Source organism: Lissotriton vulgaris, chromosome 10, assembly GCF_964263255.1.
Source record: "Lissotriton vulgaris chromosome 10, aLisVul1.2, whole genome shotgun sequence".
Taxonomy (NCBI): domain Eukaryota; kingdom Metazoa; phylum Chordata; class Amphibia; order Caudata; family Salamandridae; genus Lissotriton; species Lissotriton vulgaris.
In genome coordinates this window covers 979,039,046-979,051,483 of record NC_141698.1, presented here as the reverse complement: position 1 = coordinate 979,051,483, position 12,438 = coordinate 979,039,046, and the positions used below count along the sequence as shown (strand labels likewise).

General features: G+C 42.8%; 1 protein-coding gene across 1 annotated transcript in view; it reads right to left on the bottom strand.

Annotated features, from left to right (window-relative positions):
* Positions 1 to 12,438, bottom strand: part of VWDE (von Willebrand factor D and EGF domains) — a 395,553-nt gene that overhangs the window by 166,508 nt on the left and 216,607 nt on the right. The window contains exon 10 of the mRNA XM_086941980.1: positions 9,635 to 9,908. Within this exon, the coding sequence (XP_086798106.1) occupies positions 9,635 to 9,908 (274 nt within the window). The remainder of the gene's footprint in view (positions 1 to 9,634; positions 9,909 to 12,438) is intronic.

Sequence of the window (12,438 nt, the reverse complement as noted above, 5' to 3'; positions counted from 1 at the left end):
CCCAGTCAGCTGGTTTGGTTGAATGCTACAATGGCACCCTTAAGTTGAAGTTGGATAAGATACAAGCGAGCTCTGGCCTAGCATGGCCCGATGCTTTGCCGTTGGCACTTTTGCCAACAAGAACGACAGTGCATTCTCGAATGGGACTCAGTCCATATGAAGTTGTGTTTGGCCGCCCGGCGAATGTTTGGGGTGTGCCGCGGCCAAAGAAGTACAGTGACATCGAGTACCCTATGTTGGTTGACTATTTACATGATTTGACTGCTAAATTGCGTGTTCTTCACCAACAGGTGCACAATACCTTGCCTTTAGCTTCTGTGGATGTAGGACACTCGATTCAACCTGGAAATTGGGTCCTGGTCCGGAACTTCCATAGGACGAAGTATCACGAGCCCAGGTGGATCGGCCCATTCCAAGTCCTTTTGTCTACTCGAACGTCCGTCAAAGTTTCCGGGAAGAAAAATTGGGTGCATGCCACCCACACCAAAAAGCTTCCACTTCCTTTGCTGTATGACCAATGTATTGTTAATGGTATTCCCGAATTGGGAAGCGAGAGAGTTAAAAGTTTGTCCCCTTTAGTGATGCGTATTTGACATGGACTCAGTCGGAACATGAGGATGATTAAGTTTTGCAAGAAGCTGTGCCTCCGTCGATGAGACTCGACACTACAAATCCAGAGACATTGTTCCAGGATCAGACTGTTTCTGGTAAAAAGCTTTATAATCTGCGAAGCAGAAAGGACATATAAAGATTGCAAATTTTTTGATATTTTTTAGTGAACTATACTCTATCAGACAAGAGACTTTTTGTGCCTTTTTCTTTTTCGAACCACCATCCGGGTTCAGCTGCAGGGTCATGGTATAAGATCTTAAGGGGTGAACCGCGTAGAGACACAAGGTCTGCGGTTCTGGGAGTGTCTAGGATGCCTGAACACACACTTAAATGAAGAGGGAAAATTGCTGTGAGCAGCACGGTATAGGATGGAGTCTTTTGTAAAGGAAAGAGTTGTTGAGAAAATGAATTTTAAAATAAGATTGTGTACATTGGCTCGTAACAAATGTTTTATTATACTGTGTTCTTTTGTGTTTTTAAGTATCACATTGGCTTGTGTGGGTTGGATTGTATATGCTACACCGTTGATTTCTGCACCCACCATCCAACCTATGCTTTCTTCTAATACCATTTCTTTGCACAAATTCTATACGTTGTCTGAACATGAACAGACACGAAGATCGTAATTCGTAAACAACTCATTTATACAGCTTTTGCATCAACATCAGTTGGTAGTCAACACAAGAAATTGCTGGGTATGTGGCCTTATGCCCCATACGACAGATAGAGGTATGCCATATCTAGTTTTGCCTTTTTCTTCCAATGGGTCTGTATGGGCTTTGCAGACTATGTTTATCTATGCTAATGAGGTATACCCTGTGCGTTCCATGAGAGACAACCTGAGCAATAGTGCTTTGATAAAGGGAATAGTAGATATGATCAGAGATATCGATGCATACAATGCTATCCCTAAGTATGAAGCGCAGGCATATATTGGTTGGAATGTCACTGGGTATAGCGCTAGTTTGACAGAAAAGGAGAGACGAAAGAGGTCTCCCCCGATTTGGATTGTACCCGATCGAGGCCACTTTTGTTTACGTGGTAATGGTCGAAATCCGAGAGCTCAGCTAGGTGAGAGTGTATGTGCTCAAACCTATGTTTACGCATCCCAGACTTCTCCTCCGTTTGTCCCAACTAAAGGTATATATTTTGTATGTCACGACAGAGCCTACACATGGTTGCCACCTGATTTTTCAGGCACATGTTATGTGGCGTTTTTGCTTCCCCCTACATACACGGCTGCTATGGATTACCACAGGACAAGATATGTTAGAGGTGTTTTTGATCAGGAAGATACCGCAGCACAGGAAGTAGGATATTTCTTCAAGGGTTTCCTACCCTTTTGGGGTCCTATGGCCAATAGCAGACACACATGACAGCTTACGAGAGTGGTTGAGGCTACCATAAATGAAACTGCAGGTGCTCTCAGCAATATTACAGTGGAGCTACAGGCTGATCGGGTTATGACATTGCAGAATCGTGTTGCGTTAGATGTTATACTTGCAGATAGAGGAGGGGTATGCAAATTGATCCAATCTAGTTGCTGCATTTACATACCAGATAATGCCCAGACAGTGTACCAAGCCATTTCCAGATTGCATAAGGTTTCGGAGTCTATTCATGTAGACGAAGGAAACTGGTCATTGATTGGATGGTTTTGGGAACTGTTGTCTAAATGGGGATGGAAAGTTCTGATTTTCCTTGGTATCGCTCTAGCTATTCTCTTCTCTTGTTGTCTTTGTATCCAGTGTGCTCCCACCTTTTGTGGCCTTTGTGCTGCTACGTGTGTGCGGAGACCTGTCTCAAGAGAAGTAGAGAGTAATAGGATGATGCTCCAGCAACACCTAGAAGGTCTGATGATGATAGACCTAGATTCAGATTAACGTGAGTTTAGGTGATTGCCTATGTAATGGCAAAAGGAGGGACTGTGGTTCTGTGAAAACGGGCCTTGTTACGTAAGGTCATGGTTCCGTCATGATTTTGGTGATGTCGGACCGTATTTAGAGAATGCGGCTAATGTGGAGTGAATTGGTCACGTTAGCTAGCGAGTACATTACGTATTTGGAGATTTCGTTTCGAACATGGGTTCCATTTTGTTTAAGCCTCCATTTTGTCTTGCCATCACGCAGGCCGACGAATATGGTCAAACGAACTAAGTGGCCTGGCCTTCATGTATTGGTATACATTAACAGGGTCTTTCTTGGCTCCGAGGTGAATTGCAAGGATCTCATTACTTCACCTGAAACTGACCCTGCCGAGTCAATTTCCCTGGTTTGATCGTTGTCAATCATTGTTCAGGACATCGTTAACTTTTAGTCTTCTTACACATGCCTTATCTTGCTCGCTATCAGACATTGTTTCCTTTCCTATGTTCTTCATTACATGCATTGTGCTTTTCAATTATGGGTTTGTCCTGCTTGTGGAAATTGGATTTGGGACATTCCCAATGATTAACTTTGGGTTGGGATGTTGCAAACTGAGCTTTTCGTCATGTGATACTTTGTTTAAGAATGTACCTTATTGGTTAAATTTTTGCGCAGTGGGAGTGTATCGTTGTAAATGTGAATATAGTGTATAAAAGGAGATGTCTTGCTCTACGAATTTGAGCAGTCTCCTGAAATACTTCCATGCTGTATTTCTTTTTATCACTGTTACTGGCTGCAGCTAATAAACTTGGTCTCTGACGCCACCCAGAAGCACTCTGTGTCTCTGTAAACCAAGACAGGTGAATCCGAAGACTTTGGGCGTGCCCCTGGCGCCGCTGGGTTCTAAAAGCCCGGGTCTTTATACTATTGTCTGGAGCTTCAGTGAACATCTGGGAGCCCTCACCCAGGGCAACCCTTTTCCCGTGGACCACACCCTGCTTCCTTTCAGTGTACTTGGGCCTGCTGTCCCTAGCTGGTGACTAAGATCACTATGGTCGGGTGCTATAACAATATGGCATGGTGTCTGAACTTCGGAAATGTGGGATAGTTCACAAAACACAGGCGAAGGCTGGCTGAGTCATTATTTGTTTTGGGATCTCAAAAATGTGGAACTCAGGAATTTTGATAAAAAACTAAATATAAAAAAATTTAAAAAGTCTGCTCAGAGATGATGTACACAACAAACTCAGGGACTCGCTTCGCCATTCCCGGGACATCTGGCCACTCTCGTGAATCTCCCTTAACTGGAGGCTTGGACTCTACGTCATGCAGATCCCTTGCAGCTTACTGACTTTTTTGTACGTGCACTGTGGAGTTTTTTGTTTTTTTTGTCAACCCCGGCACATGGGAATCCTGGCCCGGACACTGAGGATAGCTTTGTTTTAGAACTGAAAAGGGGGCTTCCTTTGGGTGGAGGCTTCTAGTTTTTCGGAGGCTCCAATGGGTCTGCACGTCACGATGGAAACATTGGTCCTGGCCTGGATGTCCGAGAATGGGGCTCTTTTGTCCTCGTGATAAGAATCCGTCCCTATTGACTTTGGATGCAGAGACCTTGGTGTCTGCTTTTTAAATACTTTCCCTGTAAGAGCGGTCTTTTCCAATTTGTGATGGATCAATTTAGCAGTGTCTCTCTGGCCTTGTGCCTGTTTGGGGAGTATCCCAGTGGGTCGCTGAGCGGGGAGTATGTATGGGGGCCCGCACGTTCCATACACAGTCTTCTTTCCTATGCAGTCAGTGGGGACATTTTCTTGCAATGGGTTTTTGCCCACTGTATTCACAGCAATCTTTACAACAGCTACTTGTTCAGGTAAAGTAATGGACAGCTGAAAGGTGTCCTTAGGCATGGTAAGTGCACTGCATAGCACCCTGAAGCCTAGTCTTCACCACCTCCTGATGCACGGGGGCACTGTGTCGGTGGCATAGGCTGAGTTAGGCATTTCTAAAGGCATGTGGGTTCTAGCTGTTATGGCCATTGCCCCCATGTGCCTTGCCCTGGTTTCATGATTTGTCCCACTGGGGCCCAATCGGAGCGTATGTAGCACACTCACAACTCTTTTCCCTCTTCAATACTTTAGTGAATATGAAGGCTATTTAGCCTCAAGTAGGAGACTGTATGCTTGATGTACATTGAAGGCAGTCTGGGTGGAAGGTGATGGCTCTGCATGTCTACATGTGCGGTGCTGGTGTTTTAATAACATGGACCCCAGGGAAATGTCTCCAGGGGAGGAGAAGGCCATAGTCCTGTCGGCGGAAAACCGGGTGGTTATTTTAAGGTCTTGCCTGCGCAGCACGCATGTGCTGCACAGGCAAAAAGACCTTTACCCATCGCTTCACTTTTGCAGGCGATAACGTGCACGCATTGCATTGCTTTCACTGGCAACGCGTGCACGTTAGTTTGCATTTTGTTTTCCTTCTATGAGCAGGTATTAGATCACAGTTCGTGGTGTGTACAATACATGCAGACTTATTCAGTGCTCATTCTTGGCAGTGATTACCATACATCGTGAATTAAACTATCATTTGCTACTTTCATCAGTAGTAGACTTTGTCAATTACCTAGAGACTCGGAGGAAAGGTGTCACAGATAAATACATTGATACAGGTGACTCTGCCATCAATAGCAACAAAAACCATGCAGGATCTGCCATATATGGCTGCTTCAATATACCATGTACAAATGTTTGTAGGGTTTTTTATCCCTTGACATTGCAGGGTATCGTCTGCGTATCATCTTTTCTATGGTAGTTGCTGCTGGTAAGGGACTGTTAAAGAGTTCAGTCTTGCCTGTGCACTGGCAGGGCTAGGTGTGTTGAAATGCAGGTGTAGAGGCCCAAGTGATTTGTGTTGTAAGTAAAGGAGAATGTGCATTGTCTGAGTGTTGGAATACATTGGGTGAGTGTTGGAAGAGTTTAATGTTTTAAAGACAACTAGCGGATCTTTCTGTGGAGCAGAACGAGGATCTGATCTCCAAAGGGAACCTTTATTTTATGGAAACATTACTTAAGTATTAATATCCTTGTATCTTTTTTGTAGTAGTTGCTTAATACATTTGCAACAAGTGTCATACTTTCCTTGCCACTCATGGGGGATGGTGAGCGGAGGAGTTCTCTTGTGGCAAAGCTATATATTTCAATAGAGCAACCAAACGCAGGCAGGTATTACCTCTCCATATTGCCTCAGGTAATATTTTTTTTTTATTCATTATTTAAACACTGTATTGGCATTACATCTTCAAGTCATCTTGCTGCATAACTAAATACTTATAAGGTCCCAAAAGCAAGACCTATTGGCTGTGCCAATGCTTGTTAGTTTGGCCATCAAGTCTCGCCCTAATATAATAGCTGTGTTTGTGGAACACACTTTCACCTATGCGAATCCCTGAAAGTCTCTTTGTGACTCTTAGAGGTAAAGAATGTTTTTGTTACCAAATTTAACAGTACTCATTTTAGTATCCTCCAAAATATGAAACTCAGAGATCTGACCCTTGTAAGAGACAGACATTACAACTTAACAGCACAATATCATTAAAATGTTCAGAAATAAAAAGTGTCATTAGTTTGCATCATGTTCTGATTTAGCTGATATGATTCTGCCTGTCAGGGATTATAGTAGAACATGTTGATAGTGGAGATAATGAACATAATTAGAAACATACATATTTGCCAGTGATAATAACAGTCTTGGCCACTACATTGTTTGCTGTGTTTATTTCCAGTATGAGAGACTGTCTGTGCCCCACACTCTCTGTCTAGAAGTTAAACCACCCCTGCCTCTTTTGCTGGTTGTCCAAGTACATTCTGAGTGATTTACTTTGAACAAAGGAGCCATACTTGGTTCCTCTGAATAGATTTGTTACTGCGGCCATTTCTCTGAAAAATGTTTTTGGAGATCACAAGAGTATCCTTGTCGTTTTCCAAGTGCTTAATGTATACATAAATAAGTGTCAGGGCCCTTGTCATAAGGTCACCACAGCTTGCACTACCCATTGTCCCTACCATAACTGCCAATGACAGCACCAATACAGCTACTAATCATCACACACCTACAGGTGTGACAATTCAGACTATTCAAGCCACCAAATTTATTAGAATAGTTTGGCCTGCAGGTATCAGTCATTAATAATATATATTGGATTAATAAACAACTATTGTTGTGCTGATTTATTATTAGACAAACAGTACCGCCATCTGGCAGACTGACATATTTGCCTGTGTTGACAATTAAGTGCTGGTGCAGTTTACCAGAAGCCACAGGCTCAAATTAGGCACTGCCTCTTCCCAAATTTCAACCTACTTACAGATACATGTATGGAACACTTGTATTCTGTTGCAATGCATTTTTTTACGCATATGCAACAAACCTCTACTATATATTGACATGTTTTCAAAACATATGAGAGAAATAAGAACTGTGCCCGCCCTAATTTATTAAAATAATATGCATTTCCTCACCTCAATATGCTGAACTCACTGGCCCGCTGTAACCATTTTATTTCCCACAATTGTGGCTGTAAAATGTAGTAGTCCTGTAAACCTCTATCAAAATTGCAAGGCTGGTGTAAGCATCATTAAACACAACTTAAACCAAGTGTGCTGCATGTCAAGTTAATTTATCGTGCTTTGTACAATTTATTATTATTGAGGTGGTGCTTTAAACAGATGTGGCATGCCTGAAATGTTAATAGGGCTGGCTCTAGGGTGATGTGACCAGTGCCATCACACTGGTTGTTGACTTTGGGAGGGGGGCCCAGTGTTTGCAAGTTCGTTATGGTTTTAATGCACCTGCTGCTGCGTCCCTTGCCTCCAGCAATTTCCAGGCAACAACAAAAATATTAAGATAACTCCTGTCAATAATGTTCTTCCTGGAGACAGATAGGAGTCTTGTCTAGCTGAGGTTTTGACTCACTGTAAGTTAGCGCAGAGGTTCAATATGCCTGCTACAAAGAACGTTTACCATGCAGAACAAACTGCTTATAATATAAATAGGTCAGTGGGCTACTGATTTTAAAAGAGACATCCTTTTGTTACTTGCAATTTAGAAATTAAAATCCTAATATAGAACAGTAAGCTATTAACTTTCATCAAAGAACTGCATGCCCACAGCAAAGTATAGATTAGAGCATAGATTACTTTTGCAAAAAGTGTTAATATGGGTAGAAACTATTTCTTATTATTAAAGAGAACTCCCAACTATGGTGTTCCTTTTTAAATTCGGAGTTTGTACTACTCTAGAACAAGCACTCAAACTATATTGCTTACCAATAGGGATGACATGTCACTCCTACACCTTGTAGTCTTTTGGCTTATGTAACATTTCCCTGATTAAGAATGCATGATTGATTGTCTCTGTGTAATGTATGTTTGCTGCTAAGTGTTCCGACACCCTACACTGGTATGAGTAGCACTATATAACTAATTACATGCATCTGAGAGAGAGTGGTTATGGAGACTTGAGGGGCACTAGTAAAGGGTGGTGGTGAGGAAATACGCGGTGGAGGTGGTCATTGAGGGGCGCCAACAAAAGTGTCCCACTGCCGGTCCTGGTATCCAGATCAGTTTCTTGATGAGCACTGTTCTGTACAATACTCCATGAAAAATCAGGCTATTGTGAATTTTAACTAAAGCAACAGGACTATGTGCTAGGTTTCAGTTTAGCACACTTAGATATCTGGAATCCAATTATCCATAGCCAAATGGAGTAATGGTGTCCATAACAATGGAACAGAAGCTGCTTCCTGAATCTGATACTTTTGGTGGATGGGTGGAACATAGTGACAATTGCATTAGCATGTAGCCAAGCAAACGAAGTGCTCTTCCCTTATTTCAGCAGCCAAAAGGAGAGATTGCCTTCTCAAAAGCTGCATTCCCTTGCTTTTAGCTCGAACGCCCTCTCCAAATCTTTGGCCAGAATAGGGTATTGTGAATTGAAAGGTCTGTGAATAAACTGGCCATGAGGCAGAGGAAGGGTGTAAGGGACTGTATGTGTAGGCCATTATTGAGGTCTAATTTAGGCCATTATTGAGGTCTAATTTTTGATTAGTTACTTATGAAGTGATTGTCACAGAATTATATAAATGATCCTGATGGTGAGAAAAGGCAAGTTATTGAAGTTAATCTGGGGGTACTGTATTAGAGAAGTTAGATACTGAGAAAGGAAACACTGGTTGAACCCATGAGAAGGCTACTGGAATACCAAAACTGAACTGAAAAAAAATATTGTCAGGAGGTGAATGGGTTGATCGTCCTCCCACTGGAAAAGATGGTGAAGATGAATCACAAAGCAACTTTACAACAAAGCCAAAAATACTAACCCTGGGCAAAGCACTACTCTACGCTCGCGTAGTTTGCGAAGTTTCCGCTACTTTGCACTACGCGAATTGCACGTAGCACAGTGCAAACATGTGTAGCGTAGTGCAGCAGTCATTTTTTGCTTGCTCGCAGTCCTCAATGTCAAGTTGGCGACCGCGAGCAAGCAAAATGACATCCCGGTGAGACTGTTTCCTTGTTCGCGATCAGCAACATCAAGTTGCCCATCGCGAGCATGGAAAATAAACCTCCCGGCGAGATTCTCAACGCGGGGAGGTCAGGTTTCTCATTGCGGGTGGTCGCCTACGCTCGCGCCCACTCGCAATGAGAAACTACCAGTTCTCGTTGAGAAAGCTGCCGCTCGAGTAAAAATCTACCTGAGCGGCAGAAAACTACAGCTCGCACTGTGCAAGATGCCGTTTTCAATGATTGCACAGTGCCGGATGCTTGTCTGCACTGTGCAATCATTGAAAACGGCATCTTGCACAGTGCGAACAGGCTACTACGCAGTTCGCAAAGTGCTACGCGTAGCTCATGTAGTGCGAAGTGCACTTTGCTTAGCTACGCGTAGCGCTACTTCGCAAACTACGAACAGGGTTAAGAAATACTATGTTAAATTAGAATTAATAAAATGTTACATACTGTCCAAATGTTATGGGAATCCTTGCCCTGACACATTAAAAATCACCTTTCCAGAACAAGCAAGATGTCTGTGTCTTTCGCGGTCTTCCCCAAATGAGGTCAACGGTAGAAAATTAATGAGGATTTATAAAGAAAAGATATGGTACATACGGTTACTTTTCTTCCCAGAAAGGATTCGGTAATTCTGACATTGTCACTCATGGTGTCTTTGCTCTTCACCGATAAGTGGGGTTGTGATTCATGTAGCTGACCACTGCACATATCAAATGCGATCACGTCATTTCCTTCCTTTGCAACAAAGCCACAGTTACATGATGCTGGAAAGTGCAGACTCCCACAGTCCCACTGCCGCACATGGACTTCGAAGTCTCGCGAAGAACTTTTGTACAACATAAAGGTTCCTGTTTTAAAATTATCATAAAGCCTGTCAGCAGAAGAAAAAGAAAAAGATAAGAAACATTTGCTGTTCATTATGTGAATCCTAAAATGTAAAAAAAACAAATCCACTTGCAATATCTATAGAGTTTCCCAAATGTTAGGTTGTCAACTAATTTCTGGTGGGTCAAGAAAGAGCAATAAATAATGATGCCTTTATATTATGTATTTATCTTGTCACATTTGCTGTGCTTCAAACAGGTCAAATGTCAGGCTATGCCGTCTGACAAATTCTGGTTTATTCTTTTAACATGGGGATTGCTTAATTTTCCTTCATGGGACTGCAAAGTGAGTGGAACTTTAAAAGTGAATTATGTGACAATCTTGCTGGGGTGCAGAGAAAGTGAAAGAAAAGGCTGTAAAGATTTTTTTGCAACACAACATTTAGATACAATTGACTTTCAGAATATCTCTTTTTTTGTAATTTCTGTGGATCAAATCAAATCAAGACACTAAATGATCAAATTCACTGAAGTCTGATTTCCTCACATTATCATTTGTGTGCTATATAGTTTCAATGGATTATCCGCTGTCTATAACTACAGGTGCGCTATCGCACAATGCTTCAGTAATATACTTGCTACAGCATCCCCCAAAATACACCTTCAGCTACATACTACATCCTTACCAATCTCCTGCTGAATACATTTGCTGTATAGAGTTAGGAATTGTCATGATCACCCATGACTTCAGTGATGTAATATTGATGTCAGCACCCCCACTCTGAAAATTGTTCCAGCAGAGCTAACTAGAACTCTTGTCCTGCCATGCACTGCTTACGCATCACATATTACATTACTTATTAGATGCTTTATAACATCATTTAGGACATCCACGCCGAGCACTGTATTTCGCCATGTGCAGCATTGGGTTGGCTGCAGCTAGGCCTGCCACCAGGCCGCCCTTTGTCCAAACACCCTGCAGGCTGCCAACCCTACACCATGCACATCATTTGGCATGTGCGACTTAGGGTTGGCCTTCGGGCCTCGGAGACCCCATCCCCGGAACCAAAACATACATATTAAGGGAAGAAGTGGAGGGGGTGTGCAGCATCCTTCCCCAAGCCTTAATTGTGTTTGGGAATCCCATCCCCTGGGGCCAAATTCCAATGAAAAGGGGAGTGGCTGCGTGGCACCCCTCAAGACTTAAAAGGTGGTGGGGTCCCCATCCCCTGGGGGCGAATGAAATTAACCAGGGAAGGGGGCATGCATCCCCCCCTTCTTGAGCCTTAATAGGCACCCCATCCCTGGCTGCTACAGGTTATTATAAAGGGGAGGTGGCCATGATGACCATTGAGGGCCACAGGGTAAGTCCCAGTGACCCCGCGTGGTGTAGGAGCTGATATTGCTAAAGCTCAGAGGCAGCAGCTGTTTTTTGCTTGATTCCTGCAAATGGAAACAATATGTGTTCTTTTTCTCTGCCCACGAAAATACAGGCAGGGAAGCAGAACACAAGTCTGCTCCCAGCCAGCAGGTTCGTGATTAAATACCCAAAAGCGGGGAGCAGACTTGCATGTTTGCTCCCATCTGGCAGGAGATTTAACAAGCACTGGTGAATGCATTAGGTTTTGCCTATGTTATTAATATAAAGCCGTTTTGTCTTGCATGTTGTAGCTTGCAGCAAAAATTTGAAAAATTAAAGAGGGAAATAATAGAACTGGTGCTTAGAGGAGTTCTGACAACTTTTGGGCACTGGGGCCACAGCACCTGCAGCACTATTCAAATCATGGCCCTAGGTAAGGTAACTGCACTTGTGACTACCTGTTTAGTAGTAATATTTTGCAATATTCTGCATGTAGTGGGGTACTAAAGCTTTTGGCCCCGGTGCCACCTCACCTGCTGCACCATTCAAATCAAGCCTCTTTTAACTGAAAGGTAACTGCAATTGTGTCTAGCTGTATAGAGGTAAAATATGGCAATATTAGGTGTTTAGAGGAGTTTTGACTACTTTTGGGCCCAGTGCAACTGCACCTGCTGCACCATTCAAATAATGGCAGTGTTGTCTGTAAGATAACTGCACTTGTGACTGCCTGTTTAGTAGTGAAATACAGCAATATTAGGTGTTTAGTGGGGTGCTAGAGATTTTAGTCCTGGTTGTACTGTATCTGTTGCACCATTCAACCCAAGCCCCTTTTAACTGCAAGATAACTGCAATTGTGTCTGCCTGTATAATAGTAAAATATAGCAATATTTTGTGTTTAGAGGAGCAATCAACCACCTGGGGATGAGATTCCTGTGGGAATCTGACTCTTGTGGAAGTGAAATGCCCAAGGAAAAAAAGATCCATGGGCCAATCAGAACGCACAATTTTTGAACTATCGCTCCTGTGAGACTCTTACAGGAGTCCCTCGGAGCCAACTGTCCAGTTATAAAAATATTTGTAAACTTTAATTTCTCAAAAATTACTGAACAGATTCACACCAAATCACAAACAGCACAATCTTCGGGCCAATATATATTGCCATGCCAAATTTGGGTGCCCCCTTTTTCTCAGCCCCTGCTTGATGAATTACCCCAAAA